We start from the raw sequence: 18682 nt of genomic DNA, 5'->3' as shown, positions 1-18682 counted from the left end.
GAGATTATATACAAGCATGTGCTTTCATCTTTGCAATCGTTTCCAATGCCTCATGCCATGTAGATTAAAATGTCATTGTCCTCAGGAAAAGTTCTCAAGTGAACCAATTAGACATGTTAATAGTATCAGTAGCGTTGTCAAAACATGGTTACGGTGAGGTCTTTTCTTTTAGTCTCACACTTTTGTAAAACTAAATGGTTTGCAAATGCCTCAACAACAATCCCTCATTCAATAGGGGTAGCCGTGGAGGACTGTTTCAGGACACAAATCCAGTTTTTCCAATACCTTTTCAATCCACTCAAAATGAAAAAGGTACTGACTGACATCTGATTGCCTCGTTTCGATTGGCCTGTTATGCACTCGATCCACCCATACTGTCATTGTTTACTATCCATCTCATCTCACGCCATTATGGGTGTGGAATGAATTCTCAACCTTTACTTACCAAACTTAAAAAAATTTTTTTTTTACAATGACAGTCATGTATATTTCATAGAAATACAATGAACAGAAAATTAATGACCAGAGTGAATCATTCTAATTTTATGGTGGCAATATTACCTGTTCCAGTGATGATGGTGACAAAGTTCTCCACTCCTTTACCGTGGCCAAACTTCTTCTCTGCCAGGGCGGCACAGTTGCCGTCGTTATCGACCCAGACGGGCAGGTGGAGGGCGTCAGAGATGGGGGTGCGGATGTCGATGGAGCTCCACTCCTGGATCAGCTTGGTGGAGTGGAGGATCACACCCTCCTGGGGGTTCACTCTGCCCCCTGTCGACACACCTGAGGGGGGAGATTGCAAGAGAATCAGATCCTGTCAAACTAGGGGTATTTTTCTACTAGCTACAGACCACTTCTTTAGTGAGGAAAAATGTACTTACGACTGTGATGTGGTTGTCTCACCTAGCTACCATAAGACGAATGCACTAAGTCGCTCTGGATAAGATTGTCTGCGAAATTACTCAAATGTAAAAATTATTATATAGTGAGAAAACTAGGGTCTATGCAGACTTTGAAGCGTATTTATTGTCGTTGAGCACAAATAATTGGGGCAAGAGATTGTGACGTTTTACGTATTTAAAAACATTTCATAAAGTTCAGTTATTTGACACATGCTCAAGAACAGTGAAATGGTTCAATTGCAAGCCCCACCCAACAATGTGCTTCTTGACAGATTCGCATAAGAAAATGCTGCCGTATTCAAGTGCAAATCAAAACATAAAAGGGACATTTCACGAAGGAGAGAAAGCCACATACCCACTCCCAGAATCCGGCAGTTGAGATGAACAGCATCAATGACTGCCTCCGTACACATCTTCAGTATCAGCTCCATCCTCGTCTCATAGGTTCTGGGGTTCGCCTGAGTGTACTTCTTCACCATCTTACCCTACAATTAAAAATGCGTATAAATCAGACCAATACAATAATATTTAAAATAAAATGTTCTTTAAAAATTAAATGTTCTTTAATTGTTGCCCATATATAAAATAAAGTATATGCCATTTAGGGGACAATTTGTTCCGAAGCAACTTAGTCATTCTTGTTTGTATGCATCACTATTGGTGGCCCCAGCAGAGCTCTAACCCACAACCATACAAGTGCCTTGCTCTACCAACTGAGCCACAGAGAACCACAAAGTTTTAAATTGTTGCCCACAAATATATTTCATGCAGATCAATCCACTTGTTCAACACAATCAACCCATAAGTACATTATTTGATAAAGGAAGGCCACACAAGCAGTGGAAAACACAATGTGTTGGTTGACAAGTCAGTGCTTGTCTGTCGTCAGCGTTTTAATCAGCGTCTCAGAAGAATGCTATAACTGACAGCCACTTTCATCTGAGCGGCAGATGCTCGTCGTGGTTCTCACGTAAAGTCAAATCTTAAATTACAAATGGGGCCTAATCAAATAGAAAATGTGTGTTTAAGACGACTTCCGTTGGTTGACTGTTGACATTCTATTCTCCAACTTCAGAACTAATGGTTAGAAGATGACTTCTCACTGTTGACATGTGTGTTCAACTCCAACTTACTCACTGACGAAAAGACGTTTTAGACAATACACATGCCCGTGACAAATAATAAATTACATTTCTATAGCGCTTTTCATCACCTGAAACCACTTACAAAAGCAAAAAATAAACAAGCAATACATCATGAGTAGCCTAGCTATAGTTAGGTCAACCAAATATGCGTAGGTCTAGAACAGATTGTACATCACGCCACCTTGGTATGGTACAGTTGAAGTCGGAAGTGTAAATGCACCTTAGCCAAATACATTTAAACTCAGTTCTTCACAATTCCTGACATTTAATCCTTGTAAAAATTCCCTGTCTTAGGTCAGTTAGGATCACCACTTTATTTTAAGAATGTGAAATGTCAGAATAATAGTAGAGAGAATAATTAATTTCAGCTTTTATTTCTTTCATCACATTCCCAGTGGGTCAGAAGTTTACATACACTCAATTAGTATTTGGTAGCATTGCCTTAAACAATTTCAACATGGGTCAAACGTTTCGGGTAGCCTTCTACAAGCTTCCCACATAAGGTTGGGTGAATTTTGGCCCATTCCTCCTAACAGAGCTGGAGTAACTGAGTCAGGTTTGTATGCCTCCTTGCTCGCACACGCCTTTTAAGTTCTGCCCACAAATGTTCTATAGGTTTGAGGTCAGGGCTTTGTGATGGCCACTCCAATACCTTGACTTTGTTGTCCTTAAGCCATTTTGCCACAACTTTGGAAGTATGCTTGGGGTCATTGTCCATTTGGAAGACCCATTTGCGACCAAGCTTTAACTTCCTAACTGATGTCTTAACCTCTATGGGCAAGCGTCCCACCTACTCAACAGCCAGTGTAATCCCGTGGCGCGTTATTCAAATACCTCAAAAATGCAAAAACTTCAATTTTTCAAACATATGACTATTTTACACCATTTTAAAAGACAAGACTCGTTAATCTAACCACACTGTCCGATTTCAAAAAGGCTTTACAACGAAAACAAAACATTAGATTATGTCAGCAGAGTACCCAGCCAGAAATAATTAGACACCCATTTTTCAAGCTAGCATATAATGTCACATAAACCCAAACCACAGCTAAATGCAGCACTAACCTTTGATGATCTTCATCAGATGACAACCCTAGGACATTATGTTATACAATACATGCATGTTTTGTTCAATCAAGTTCATATTTATATCAAAAACCAGCTTTTAACATTAGCATGTGACTAGCATTCCCACCGAAAACTGCCGGTGAATTTACTAAATTACTCACGATAAACGTTCACAAAAAACATAATTATTTTAAGAATTATCGATACAGAACTCCTCTATGCACTCGATATGTCCGATTTTAAAATAGCTTTTCGGTGAAAGCACATTTTGCAATATTCTCAGTAGATAGCCCGGCATCACAGGGCTAGCTATTTAAACACCCAGCAAGTTTAGCACTCACCAAAGTCAGATTTACTATAAGAAAAATGTTATTACCTTTGCTGTTCTTCGTCAGAATGCACTCCCAGGACTTCTACTTCAATAACAAATGTTGGTTTGGTCCCAAATAATCCATTGTTATATCCAAATAGCGGCGTTTTGTTCATGCGTTCAAGACACTATCCGAAAGGGTAAATAAGGGTGACGAACACGGCGCATTTCGTGACAAAAAAATGTCTAAATATTCCATTACCGTACTTCGAAGCATGTCAACCGCTGTTTAAAATCAATTTTTATGCCATTTTTCTCGTAAAAAAGCGATAATATTCCGACCGGGAATCTGCGTTTAGGTAAACAGACGAAAGAAAATAAAGCATGGGGTCGACTCGGGCACGCGCCTAAGCCCATAGTACTCTGATCGGCCACTTGCCAAACGCGATAATGTGTTTCAGCCAGAGGCTGCCTCGATATCATTCCGCTTTTTCCCGGGCTCTGAGAGCCTATGGGAGCCGTAGGAAGTGTCACGTTATAGCAAAGATCCTCAGTCTTCAATAAAAAGAGCCAAGATGAACAACAACTTGTCAGACAGGCCACTTCCTGCATGGAATCTTCTCAGGTTTTGGCCTGCCATATGAGTTCTGTTATACTCACAGACACCATTCAAACAGTTTTAGAAACTTTAGGGTGTTTTCTATCCAAAGCCAATAATTATATGCATATTCTAGTTACTGGGCAGGAGTAGTAACCAGATTAAATCGGGTACGTTTTTTATCCGGCCGTGTCAATACTGCCCCCTAGCCCTAACAGGTTAAGATGTTGCTTCAATATATCCACGTAATTTTCCTTCCTCATGACGGCATCTATTTTGTGAAGTGCACCAGTCCCTCCTGCAGCAAAGCACCCCCACAACATGATGCTGCCACCCAGTGCTTCACGGTTGGGATGAGGTTCTTCGGCTTGCAAACCTCCCCTTTTTCCTCCAAACATAACGATGGCCATTATGGCCAAACAGTTCTATTTTTGTTTCATCAGACCAGAGGACATTTCTCTAAAAAGTACGATCTTTGTCCCCATGTGCAGTTGCAATCCGTAGTCTGGCTTTTTTATGGCGGTTTTGGAGCAGTGGCTTCTTCTTTGCTGAGCGACCTTTCAGGTTATGTTGATATAGGACTCGTTTTACTATGGATATAGATACTTTTGTACCCGTTTCCTCCAGCATCTTCACAAGGTCCTTTGCTGTTGTTCTGGGATTGATTTGCACTTTTCACACCAAAGTACGTTAATCTCTAGGAGACAGAACGCGTCTCCTTCCTGAGCGGTATGACGGCTGCGTGGTCCCATGGTGTTTATACTTGCGTACTATTGTTTGTACAGATGAATGTGGTATCTTCAGGCATTTGGAAATTGCTCCCAAGGATGAACCAGACTTGTCTACAATTCTTTTTCTGAGGTCTTGGCTAATTTATTTTGATTTGCCCATGATGTAAAGCAAAGAGGCACTGAGTTTGAAGGAAGGCCTTGAAATACATCCACAGGTACACCTCCAATTGACTCAAATGATGTCAATTAGCCTATCAGAAGCTTCTAAAGCCATGACATCATTTTCTAGAATTTTCCAAGCTCTTTAAAGGCACAGTCAACTTAGTGTATTGTATGTATATAAACTTCTGACCCACAGGAATTGTGATACAGTGAATTATAAGTGAAATAATCTGTCTGTAAACAATTGTTGGAAAAATTACTTGTGTCATGCACAAAGTAGATGCCCTAACCGACTTGCCAAAACTATAGTTTGTTATCAAGAAATTTGTGGAGTGGTTGAAAAACGAGTTTTAATGACTCCAACCTAAGTGTATGTAAACTTCCGACTTCAACTGTACATCATCTTTTTATCTGCAAAAAGACCAATCACGACGAATAAGATGAATAATAATAAATCTAACATGCGGTGTAACCCCCACCTCACGCACCCCCCTCTCCAACCCACCCCTACCACCATACCCTCATGCTGACGATGGCCACGCGGAGGTTGGTCCCCCCCAGGTCAACGGCTAGGGCGCTCTGAGTCTCCAGGATGTGGTCGATGTCCTGGGAGATGTCCCACTCCTTGACGGGGGGGAAGCAGAAGGTCTTCTGCAGCGGCTCATCAAGGTCGATGGTCTGCAGGAACTTCAGGATGCGAGGCACCGCGTTCCCGTCGCCGTAGATCTTCGAGCTGAGGGGGGATTCCACAGGATGAAGAGGGGAATATTAGTGAGATTTCAGTTCTATGAAAAATTGCAATTTTGATGGTTACTATAAAAATAGAGGATTTGAGCTTTTAGACCAAATCTCAGTTATAAGAAACAATGAAAGAGCCAATGCTGCCGCAAATAAATTAATATTTTTATTTTATTAAAGGTATAAGAAGATGTCTTAAAGGATGACTGCACTGATTTGGCCTTGTTTTGAAGATTGCTCATTAAGAAATGCTAGCGGCCACGACTGAAGCCGAATGAGAGTTGTGGTTTGATGTGGGTGTGATATGTTTGCATATTATAAACTGGTTGGTTCGAGCCCCGAATGCTGATTGGCTGACAGCCGTGGTATATCAGATCATATACCACGGGTATGACAAAACATGTATTTTTACTGCTCCAATTATGTTGGTAACCAGTTTATAATAGCAATAAGGCCCCTCATTGGTTTGTGGTATATGGCCAATATACCACGGCTAAAGGCTGTATCCAGGCACTCGGCGTTGCGTCGTGCTTAAGAACAGCCTTTAGCCGTGGTATATTGGCCATATACCGCACCCCCTCAGGCCATATTTCTTAATTGTACCGTGGCAGGTACTGTTGTTTGTCCCTCCCGAGTCACCGTAACAACAACATAGCCACTTCCTCAAAATTTTTAAATAGTCTGAATTAATCTGGAATCAAGAAATCTGTAATTGATTTAGAAGTTTTTGCAGAGAAGGTCTTAGTCGCGCAACTTGACATCTAGCTAAGATGTTTGGTGGAGTATTTCTCAAGTAAACAAAATGTGCATGATAGATTCTCTGCTGTGCACTGACTAGTTTATCGAGTGGCTAGGCGCTCGGGACTGACTTCTGAGAACAACAACACGTCTACAACTTCATCATCTGCAAGCTGTCAAACTATGGTAAATAAAGCACAAGCTACACGCTGTTTATCAGTGCCTTAAAAAAAAAAAATCGCTTGCTAGCTAGCTAAGTTCCAACTCTGTGTTTGTCAATGAAGCTAGAAAATAGTAGCCGTCAGGCACATTGAACAGCCAGGCCACAATCAGCTTATCAAGTCACTGGCAAGGTTTTGCTTTTTACAACTTTCTCACCATTACCAGAGTGTGCCTGTCTGGCAGTGTTTAATAGGGAATGATGTTACAAAACAGGTTGTGGGGGGACACTATGCTTACGAATTGGTTTAAGAATATTGACAAGTTACAGTTGGGATACAAGTGCACTCTGTCTCAATTCTAATTTTGGCCAAATAAGTGGAAGACTCAAGTGATTGACACTAAGAAACACATCAGCAAGTGACCACACCATAAAAGGGCTTAGGGCCAAGGGTTATTTCGACATAACATTGGCGACATGTTCTCTTACGTAAACAAGTCTGAGGTGCTGAGTAACGGGCAGGCCTGTCTCACTGTCTGGAGGTTCTGGCTGCTACGATTGGATAGAGCTCAATCAGCACTACTGTTTCTCTTCTGTTAGTGGGCACTGGGCAAGATCGTAATCCATCCCCAAGTATGTCGTGACAAACTCAGTTTTGGACGAGACTGACTTTGACCAAAATGATCCTATTTTACACTTTGTAATCAATTTTGACACTAGAATGAATGTTCGACTCGTATCGATGCCACATAGACTGTTTAAAACCAAATACGTTGGTTCTAAGGGGCAGTTGACTAACGTTCAGTTCAGAGTTTCTGTAATACACACTTTCCAGTGTTCTATTTGTGACACTCAAGGTGCAGGTTGATGGTCACTAGACTTGATACTCCCCAAGCTCCACAATGAAATAGGGTGCAGGCCAGGCAGCAGGCTGTTAGCCAGCCTGCCAGCTTAGTGGAGTCTGCCACTAGCACAGTCAGTGTAGTCAGCTCAGCTATCCCCATTGAGACCGTGTCTGTGCCTCGACCTAGGTTGGGCAAAACTAAACATGGCGGTGTTCGCCTTAGCAATCTCACTAGAATAAAGACCTCCTCCATTCCTGCCATTATTGAAAGAGATCGTGATACCTCACATCTCAAAATAGGGCTACTTAATGTTAGATCCCTCACTTCAAAGGCAGTTATAGTCAATGAACTAATCACTGATCATAATCTTGATGTGATTGGCCTGACTGAAACATGGCTTAAGCCTGATGAATTTACTGTGTTAAATGAGGCCTCACCTCCTGGTTACACTAGTGACCATATCCCCCGTGCATCCCGCAAAAGGCGGCGGTGTTGCTAACATTTACGATAGCAAATTTCAATTTACAAAAAACAAAACGACGTTTTCCTCTTTTGAGCTTCTAGTCATGAAATCTATGCAGCCTACTCAATCACTTTTTATAGCTACTGTTTACAGGCCTCCTGGGCCATATACAGTGTTCCTCACTGAGTTCCCTGAATTCCTATCGGACATTGTAGTCACAGCAGATAATATTCACATTTTTGGTGACTTTAATATTCACATGGAAAAGTCCACAGACCCACTACAAAAGGCTTTCAGAGGCATCATCGACTCAGTGGGTTTTGTCCAACATGTCTCTGGACCTACTCAATGCCACAGTCATACTCTGGATCTAGTTTAGTCCCGTGGAATAAATGTTGTGGATCTTAATGTTTTTCCTCATAATCCTGGACTATCGGACCACCATTTTATTACGTTTGCAATCGCAACAAATAATCTGCTCAGACCCCAACCAAGGAGCATCAAAAGTCGTGCTATAAATTCTCAGACAACCCAAAGATTCCTTGATGCACTTCCAGACTCCCTCTGCCTACCCAAGGACATCAGAGGACAAAAATCAGTTAACCACCTAACTGAGGAACTCAATTTAACTTTGCGCAATACCCTAGATGCAGTTGCACCCCTAAAAACATTTGTCATAAGAAACTAGCTCTCTGGTATACAGAAAATACACGAGCTCTGAAGCAAGCTTCCAGAAAATTGGAACGGAAATGGCGCCACACCAAACTGGAAGTCTTTTGACTAGCTTGGAAAGACAGTACCGTGCAGTATCGAAGAGCCCTCACTGCTGCTCGATCATCCTATTTTTCCAACTTAATTGAGGAAAATAAGAACAATCCGAAATTTATTTTTGATACTGTCGCGAAGCTAACTAAAAAGCAGCATTCCCCAAGAGAGGCTGGCTTTCACTTCAGCAGTAATAAATTCATGAACTTCTTTGAGGAAAAGATCACGATCATTAGAAACAAATTACGGACTCCTCTCTAAATCTGCGTATTCCTCCAAAGCTCCGTTGTCCTGAGTCTGCACAACTCTGCCAGGACCTAGGATCAAGGGAGACACTAAAGTGTTTTAGTACTATATCTCTTGACACAATGATGAAAATAATCATGGCCTCTAAACCTTCAAGCTGCATACTGGACCCTATTCCAACTAAACTACTGAAAGAGCTGCTTCCTGTGCTTGGCCCGCCTATGTTGAACATAATAAACGGCTCTCTATCCACCGGATGTGTACCAAACTCACTAAAAGTGGCAGTAATAAAGCCCCTCTTGAAAAAGCCAAATCTTGACCCAGAAAATATAAAAAACTAATAGGCCTATATCGAATCTTCCATTCCTCTCAAAAAATAATTAAAAAGCTGTTGCGCAGCAACTCACTGCCTTCCTGAAGACAAACTATGTATACGAAACGCTTCAGTCTGGTTTTAGACCCCATCATAGCACTGAGACTGCACTTGTGAAGGTGGCAAATGACCTTTTAATGGTGTCAGACCGAGGCTCTGCATCCGTCCTTGTGCTCCTAGATCTTAGTGCTGCTTTTGATACCATCGATCACCACATTCTTTTGGAGAGATTGGAAACCCAAATTGGTCTACACGGACAAGTTCTGGCCTGGTTTAGATCTTATCTGTCGGAAAGATAGTTTGTCTCTGTGAATGGTTTGTCCTCTGACAAATCAACTGTAAATTTCGGTGTTCCTCAAGGTTCCATTTTAGGACCACTATTGTTTTCACTACATATTTTACCTCTTGGGGATGTCATTCGAAAACATCATGTTCAATTTCACTGCTATGCGGATGACACACAGCTGTACATTTCAATGAAACATGGTGAAGCCCCAAAATTGCCCTCGCTAGAAGCCTGTTTCAGACATAAGGAAGTAGATGGCTGCAAACTTTATACTTTTAAACTCAGACAAAACAGAGATGCTTGTTCTAGGTCCTAAGAAACAAAGAGATCTTCTGTTGAATCTGACAATTAATCTTGATGGTTGTACAGTCGTCTCAAATAAAACTGAAGGACCTCGGCGTTACTCTGGACCCTGATCTCTCTTTTGAAGAACATATCAAGACTGTTTCAAGGACAGCTTTTTTTCCATCTACGTAACATTGCAAAAATCAGAAACTTTCTGTCCAAAAATGATGCAGAAAAATTCATCCATACTTTTGTTACTTCTAGGTTTGACTACTGCAATGATCTACTTTCCGGCTACTCGGATAAAGCACTAAATAAACTTCAGTTAGTGCTAAATACAGCTGCTAGAATCCTGACTAGAACCAACATTTTTTTATCATATTACTCCAGTGCTAGCCTCCTGTTAAGGCAAGGGCTGATTTCAAGGTTTTACTGCTAACCTACAAAGCATTACATGGGCTTGCTCCTACCTATCTTTCTGATTTGGTCCTGCCGTACATATCTACACGTACGCTACGGTCACAAGACGCAGGCCTCCTAATTGTCCCTAGAATTTCTAAGCAAACAGCAAGAGGCAGGGCTTTCTCCTATAGAGCTCCATTTTTATGGAATGGTCTGCCTACCCATGTGAGAGATACAGACTCGGTCTTAATCTTTAAGTCTTTACTGAAGACTCATCTCTTCAGTAGGTCCTATGATTGAGTGTAGTCTGGCCCAGAGTATGAAGGTGAACGGAAAGGCTCTGGAGCAATGAACCGCCCTTGCTGTCTCTGCCTGGCCGGTTCCCCTCTCTCCACTGGGATTCTCTGCCTCTAACCCTATTACAGGGGCTGAGTCACTGGCTTATTGGTGTTCTTCCATGACGTCCCTAGGAGGGGTGCGTCACTTGAGTGGGTTGAGTCACTGACGTGGTCTTCCTGTCTGGGTTGGCGCCCCAGACAGGCGGAGATCTTTGTGGGCAATACTCTGCCTTGTCTCAGGATGGTAAGTTGGTGGTTGAAGATATCCCTCTAGTGGTGTGGGGGCTGTGCTTTGGCAAAGTGGGTGGGGTTATATCCTGCCTGTTTGGCCCTGTCCCGGGGGTATCATCGGATGGGGCCACAGTGTCTCCCGACCCCTCCTGTCTCAGACTCCAGTATTTATGCTGCAGTAGTTTGTGTCGGGGGGCTAGGGTCAGTCTGTTATATCTGGAGTATTTCTCCTGTCTTATCCGGTGCTCTCTCTCTCTCTCTCTCTCTCTCTACCTGAGCCGTAGGACCATGCCTCAGGACTACCTGGCATGACTCCTTGCTGTCCCCAGTCCACCTGGCCGTGCTGCTGCTCCAGTTTCAACTGTTTTGCCTGCCTCTATGGAACCCTGACCTGTTCACCGGACGTGCAACCTGTCCCAGACCTGCTGTTTTCAACTCTCTAGAGACAGCAGGAGCGGTAGAGATACTCTCAATGATCGGCTATGAAAAGCCAACTGACATTTACTCCTGAGGTGCTGACTTGTTGCACTCTCGACAACTACTGTGATTATTATTATTTGACCATGCTGGTCATTTATGAACATTTGAACATCTTGGCCATGTTCTGTTATAATCTCCACCAGGCACAGCCAGAAGAGGACTGGCCACCCCTCATAGCCTGGTTCCTCTCTAGGTTTCTTCTTAGGTTTTGGCGTTTCTAGGGAGTTTTTCCTAGCCACCGTGCTTCTACACCTGCATTGCTTGCCGTTTGGGGTTTTAGGCTGAGTTTCTGTACAGCACTTTGAGATATCAGCTGATGTAAGTAGGGCTATATAAATACATTTGATTTGATACTGAATGTTATGGATTATTGTCATATCTGTTGATGGTGGTTGACGCCAGACTGGATGTACAAGGACACTGATTATTCACTGTTGTATTGTATTGATGATGTTCTGTGACTACAAGACTCTCAGGCTGGTGTTTCCAGAACATTTGGTGCTGTCTGATTAGGATATAAAGGACCTGTCTCCAAGAGGCCAGTTAGACATTTTCTCTGCTTCTGTGCTGGGTGGTGTCTCCCTGTTGGAACTTGTTATAATCCTGTAATAACCCCTTTTGTAGAGGTTATGTAATGGTGCTTACCAGGGGTATCTCTTCCCAAACTGCAGCTCCAGGGCATGGTAGATCTTATTCTGAGTGTCTGCATCTCGGACATGGAGGACGTTTTCACCTGGGAATAGAAAATACAGCTCAACATCCTATAAGCATTCGTAATGGGACGACTGGAAGAATGACAACAAAGCAATCGCCAAACACTCATACTGTACTGGCAAAGCCTTTAATTAAGAACTATATCAGGAAACATTAAAAAAAGTAACACTGGTTACCACAAGTAGGCCCCCTAGTCTGCTCCAAATGGAGGCCACGCTTGCCTCCATAATGGCACACCATTTCTCCATTTAGTGCACTACTTTTGACCAGGACCCATATTCAAGCACTATATAGGGAATAGGGTGCCATTTTGGACGAAACCCATGATTCTAGACCACCTGGTAAATGGTCATTGACTTCAGTAGACCCACCTACCAGTCTCTCTCCCAGTCTGCCTGGACCCCAGGTTGATGACGGGGGTCCCGAAGGCCCCCGCCTCTCTGACGCCACAGCTGCTGTTGCCGATCATGGCCCCAGCGTGACACACCAGCTGGATGAACTGCTCGAAGGGCACGTGCTTCACCGCCCGGAAGTTAGGGTGCTGCTCGACACCCTTTTTCCTCATCACGCGCACCATCTCCTTACTTCCTGTTGGGGTCATCACGGAGACGGGACAGGGGTTGTCAGGGGTTACAAGACGGAACGGAGAAGACTGTGGGATGTCTAATTTCATCGACTCCTACACAGTCTACAGTTGGAGATTCAACTGCAGCCATGTCATGTTTTGCAGTAGTGTTTTGTTGGATTTTAAGTAATGGTTGGTCACTTGGTATCTAATCCTTTCTGGGGAAGTTCTACGCCCTTCAAACCAGTCCTAGCCCTAATCATGAGACAGACTGAAGGATTGCAGCTGAACTAGATAAGCACTATTGACCAAGGGAGGGCTGACACTGTAGCTCCAGCTCCACGATGTGTGTGTGTGTGTGTGTGTGGTTGCGCAATATGACGGGGCAAAGAGGAGAGAAATAAGGAAAGGGCGACGGAAAACAAACAGAGATTCACCACTGACCTGCGTCTATGTTGGGGAAGAGGACGAGTGTTTTCTTGTTGAAGGAGATGAGGGCGTCCAACATCAGCTCGTAGATCTTGACGGAGTTCTTGATGTCGGTGGTGACCGGGTGCTGCAGGGCCACGATGTAGTCGTGCTCCTTCACATTGTCTCCTGTGGATGTAATTTAGAGCATTCTCAGCATTCTAGTACTTTCTGAACAGGGGGAAGTCAACAGTCTACCGCTACCACTGTAGGGACTTTCTGCCCCGTAGGGACTAGCTAAAAGCCCCAGAAATCTATGAACTGATTTAACAACATTCTTATAACACGTTTTCCACATCTTTCCACGCCGAAGGTACTAGCTACTGTATCATATCACTGTACTATATAGTGGTATATGTACTATACCACTGTCCTAAAGGTTGTAATAAAAAGGCTGGCCCTTTCAACCCGATTGGCCTGTAGCCTTGTCAATCGCCCTTTTACTCAAGCCTCCACCTGATTCCAACCAATCAGGTCACTTGGACGCACTCCAGGGCACCGCCTACTCACGCTCCAAGTTAGGGTGCGTTACCTGTATCTCGAGAAGACAAGTTGTTGGGATGCTGACTGACTTTTTGTGCGTCATTTGACGAGTGCGTGTTTGAAATGCTAGTGGGTTCATGTTGGGTGTGATGTCAGCCAGTGTTAGTTAGAACTGTATGACAAAGACACAGCGACCTTGTCACCTTGGCGATGTAAAGGCAGGCCATGAAACCTAAAACAAAAACGCCATCACTGTCCTCAGTCCAGGTAACTGTAGCGGACTAGGCCATCAAGGTCAGTACTATTTCCGACCAAGAGATCTCTGCATATTCAAATAGGAGTTCAAAGCTGGTGCTGTGCAGAAACTATAGCCGTTTTAGTTTGGTTGCATGACACTGAGAGCAGAGGTTGTTATTCCCTGCCTGACCATGAAAAACTCTGGGCCCTGGAACCAGTCTATTAGTCTGGTATACTGCATTGAACTGCGCTCCCCACTGAAAAAGTTGGAACGCCACTGATATAGGGGTGAAGGATAGGTACTACTACACGTACCGAGCCAGTTCCTGATGATGTCCATGTAGTCGTCACGGTGATGGGCGGCCAGCAGCTTGTCATAGGAGGGGCAGCCGGCCAACAGGATGCGAGTGTGGTCCTCACACATGGCGATGAGGTGCTGTTCGGCGGTGCGCGTGCAGCAGGCGTGGTAGTGGGCCAGCTTGGAGATGGCGTGGCGGATGGAGTCGTCGATGGTGCCACTCACCTGGGATGGGAAAGGAGGAAGGATCAGACATCAGAGTAAAAGTCTGTTTATTGTCTCTGTGGCAGTTCCATTGAGTGTCTGAAGCACTGCTATTGCCCTTAGGGAACAAATAGTTGTTTTTATTGAACCAAGACCATCGTTATCTCTGTTATGTTGCCTTCTTTGGTTTCCAGTACTTCTGTGTATTTTTGGTAGCCTTGTTATTTTTTTATGGTAATAACTCAGTAATTACAGAGTTAAAATGGCAATTACAGAGTAAATAGTAACTAAAACACACAAAACGACAGTTCAAAATGTCCTATATCAAATACCAGGTAACTTCAAGTGGAGGGAGCCAACCAATAATTGTATCTAGTTATATTCAGCTCCCAACACAGATATACCCTACTTCCTGAAAAACCTTGAGATACATGACATCACTTCCTCCATCTCCTCACCTCTCCTCCCTCCAGGTGCAGGATGCGAATGTTCATCAGGGCGGCAGCCGTTGCCAGGGCGAGGGCATCGAAGCGGTCCCCGTGGACGACCAGAATGTCAGGGCGAAGGCGGTGGAGAACATCGGGCAGCTTAACCAGCGCCAGACCCACTGACTCCACCATGGCTGCCTCGTCCTCCCCACGCACGATGGTGTGCAGCTTGGAGCCGATGTCAAAGTCATCCTGCTCAATCATCCGGAACGTGTTGCTAAAAGGAGGACAGGTGGTCAAACCAATCATTTCATTCATGAAAGAATACATTTTAGACAAATTAAAAATACATAAAGTTGATTCAACTAAGTGAAATGAACAATAAAAACACAAAACATCGTCACGGATAAAAACACAAATTCAGACTTATTTCCATTGTGGTCCTCATTTAGGACAGGAGTTTTCCCTGGTCAGGTCAAGCAATCAGAAAAAACTTGAGACATGATTACTCAATTAACACTTTTTCCTCAGAGTGCAAATAAACAACGACTGTCATTGTAAAAACATTTATAAATAGTTGTGATTTCAGCGGATCGGGAAAAACTAGTTCCAGCACCACCACCTTCAGCTCAAACTCACCCATAATCATCAATGAGATGGGATCCCAGCACCACCACCTCTAGCTCAAACTCATCCGGGTTGGCCTTGATGCCAAACATGATGGGCGCCAGCTTGGAGTAGTCCGCCCGGTTACACGTTGCCACGCACACCCGCAGCTTCCTCTTGGCTTTGTTCTCCTCCATCTTGTCAGTCTTCTCTCTCATCCTCTGCATTCTCAGATAGTACAGTTCCTGGTGAGAAGAGAAAGAGCGATGGTGTTCAGAGTTGAGATGCTGGAATGTCAGTCAAAAGAAGCTGTGCTGAAAACAATGAGGTCTGATGCTCCTCGTCCTGTTGTGGCATGGTGGATATATGTTAAAGCTAGAATCTACAGTTGCTACATCTGTTTTTGGACTTAGCAATTAATGATATATACCCATTGATTCTTGAAGAACACAACTTATAAAATGCCTCATGAGCTAAGTTCAACTGTCGTACATCATCAGAACCCAGAATATAAACTTGTTTTACTCTGTTTGTAAACAGTGTAAATGTAAACAGACTCAACATCGTTAAAACTATAATTTTGACATCAAGGATGGTCAGTCATTGAATCCATAGATCCATCTATGAATCTGAGAGCGGCTACATTTCGCTAGGCCCATCCTTCAGCTTTTTACCACAACAGAGGTGAACGCTTTGTTTTTGTTTTAACTAAAGATTTTAGGATTAAGGTTGAGCAATAACTGACAATCTTCATTGGCTCTTCTGAGGGGTATACTACAAAGCAAGCTAGATGTTCCTCAGGTTTTTATAAAGCTAGTCAGCTTCACTTTTCAGCTCAGGTTATATATGTATTACGGATATTGATCGTGCACACGCAGTTTACACGAGCCTGCTCGAGCTGGGCTTGTAACTGCGCGTTCATTGCGCACGTGGCTAGTCGAACTCTGAACTCTTCATTGAAACGTCAATCCATGGGTGAGTCAGTGCCACATTTTCATTTGTGCTGAAATCCAAATGAAAGAAAAAGTTATTTTGCAAATTCAGCAGGAAATGGTGTGAAATAGGCTATTTGAAGTGTTATTTTATTACGTACCGTTAATGCCGTCTTTGGTATGCACAAGCATAGGATTGATTAAAAAAATAATCTATTTATTAAGTCATACAAAAGTTTTCCTGTGCAGGAAGTTTCAAATGCATTCTGTCATTACGAAATGTGTAATGTGATAGCTACTTTAACATTACTGTTTAACACGCAAAAAAACCATTTGATTAATAAAATATTAAAATGAACACCCGCCACCTGCCAAACGCCGGTAGATTTTGGCATCGTCGGGTAAGAATGTCTAATTCAACAGCACGTGGTCACACTTCGGCCTCTACAATGTGAGGATTTTATAATAACAGCACAAGTACGAGTTGTGATTTAGAGCTAAATAAATGCTGCAGTAGCTGTTTTCAAAGAATTTCTGCCATTTTGTTTCATATAAAGTAATCCACAAAGAAATGTAAATCTAACGTTATTGGGGGGGGCGCTCAAGATGGCGGCATTAGAGGTCATAGAATTTCTAGCTTAAGAACAATTTAGGGTTCTCTCAAAGTTTATAATTTTAGGCTGCACTTACAATAAAAAAATATAGCCATACAGTGTAGCTATTTTGAATAATTTTGTAATTACTCAAGCCATTTAAATCTTTTTTGGCCGATTTCCAACGAACAAGCTAGCTAGCTATTGAAAACAGTTTCAGCATGTTTAGCTAACATCTTCATGGCTAGCAGCATGGAGTCAGGACAAACTGTTGCTGTGATAAAGGATGTTGAGACTTCCAATGGAAAAAAAAAATAGGTATTTCTGAAACTCATTAATATGCTTGTAGTGTAGAAAAGGGGGGTGAATGGGATTCATACCCGAATACCCCAACCAAGGAGCAGCTTCCAAAGAGGCCGAGAAGCGAACCATCACTGGTTCACCTACAGGACAACATCGTGCGCATCCTCACAGCTTAAATCAGAGAGTGCAGATGACATCATGAACTTGGGTGAAAAAGAACACTCCGAATCCTTAACCTGAAGAAAGCAAGTAAACAAATACTCTAAAACAACAGAACGCAACATTGAAAACTCACAGAAATGGAGTCAAAGGTTAACAAGACTGACCGGTACAGTCGGAGAAGGAATCTTTCGAATTTACGGAATCGCAGATAGATCTGACAAGAACATTAAAGCAAAGGTGAAGGACATTTGCAGGGCAATAGCCGGGCTGAGTGTTCTTGCAGGTTCCCTGGATGTGGTGCACCGCCTGGGTAGGCTGAGAGATGGGTAGAACAACCAGCCACCACGACCAGTGATCATGAGATTCATCTCCAGGACAAGCGAGGGATCTGACATGGAAAAGTGCAAAGAAAAATGAATATTTAAAGAAAAACAGCCCGAGGTTCAAGGAGGACTGGACAGCATTTGATAAAGAAGCTTGGAATCGTCTGTGGCCGATGATTGAGAGCGGAAAAAAGGAGGGGAAAAGTACATACTTCGCAGGAGCCAAGGCTTGTCAAATGTCAGGGAAATTCACACTGACAACTAGCTTCTTAACAGCGACTGAATTTACCAAGTGAGTGGTGCAGGATTTATTTTATTTGCAACTGGTAAACATTTCATTTTGTGAGGAAAGCGCATTCTTTGTTTTTCGTTAACTTTTTTTTATGGCAGGGAAATCCGCACTGACACTTAATGTTAGCTTGATGGCTATTCGTTATACCAATGCATGGCGCAAATGTCAGATTTAATTTACAATTGGTTAAAAAAAAATACATTTAAAAGCATTTTCACCTGCATGGTGCAAAGGACTGTTTTATTTGTAACTGGCAAGAACGTTTCATTTTGTGAGAACCCGTTTCACATGAACACTCCCGAGTGGTGCAGCGGTCTAAGGCACTGCATCTCAGTGCTAGAGGTGTCACTACAGACCCTGGTTCGATTCCAGGCTGTATCACAACCGGCCGTGATTGGGAGTCCCATAGGGCGGAGCACAATTGGCCTAGCATCGTCTGGGTTTGGCCAGGGTAGGCCGCCATTGTAAATAAGAATTTGTTCTTAAATGACTGCCTAGTTAAAAGGCGAAAAACAAATACAAATTATTCTTCATATAGTCACTGTGATAGTAAATGTAAAAAATTTAAATTACCAGCGGAATTTAATATTTTGAAAACGAAGTGTTTATTTTTGTATTGTAGAAGGTAAGTGCTGACTTATTTAATTCAAGAAACTCATGCCTGTTCCACAGATATGGTGTTTTGGAACCGTCAATGGGTTAATGATATTTGGCTTTCGTTTAGTACCAGTCGGTCAGCAGGTGTCGCTATTCTTAAAATCAACTTTAAAAGATCATATTACTGTGACGAAGCAGACAACGCAGGGAC

At 42.9% G+C, this 18682-nt stretch overlaps 1 protein-coding gene across 4 annotated transcripts in view; it reads right to left on the bottom strand.

The window, feature by feature from the left end:
* LOC106602595 (bifunctional UDP-N-acetylglucosamine 2-epimerase/N-acetylmannosamine kinase) overlaps window positions 1-18682 on the bottom strand; it is a 41682-nt gene that overhangs the window by 6925 nt on the left and 16075 nt on the right. For all 4 annotated transcript variants that reach the window (XM_014195323.2, XM_045716639.1, XM_014195324.2 and 1 more), the window contains exons 2-10: window positions 15303-15514; window positions 14694-14940; window positions 14049-14256; window positions 12990-13142; window positions 12356-12568; window positions 11912-11999; window positions 5436-5649; window positions 1258-1387; window positions 562-783 (exon numbers count right to left, since the gene is read on the bottom strand). In XM_014195323.2, the coding sequence (XP_014050798.1) occupies window positions 562-783; window positions 1258-1387; window positions 5436-5649; window positions 11912-11999; window positions 12356-12568; window positions 12990-13142; window positions 14049-14256; window positions 14694-14940; window positions 15303-15496 (1669 nt within the window). In that variant the 5' untranslated portion in view covers window positions 15497-15514. The remainder of the gene's footprint in view (window positions 1-561; window positions 784-1257; window positions 1388-5435; window positions 5650-11911; window positions 12000-12355; window positions 12569-12989; window positions 13143-14048; window positions 14257-14693; window positions 14941-15302; window positions 15515-18682) is intronic.

The sequence above is a fragment of the Salmo salar genome, chromosome ssa04, assembly GCF_905237065.1.
Source record: "Salmo salar chromosome ssa04, Ssal_v3.1, whole genome shotgun sequence".
Taxonomy (NCBI): Eukaryota; Metazoa; Chordata; class Actinopteri; order Salmoniformes; family Salmonidae; genus Salmo; species Salmo salar.
This window is presented reverse-complemented; position numbering and strand designations above follow the sequence as displayed.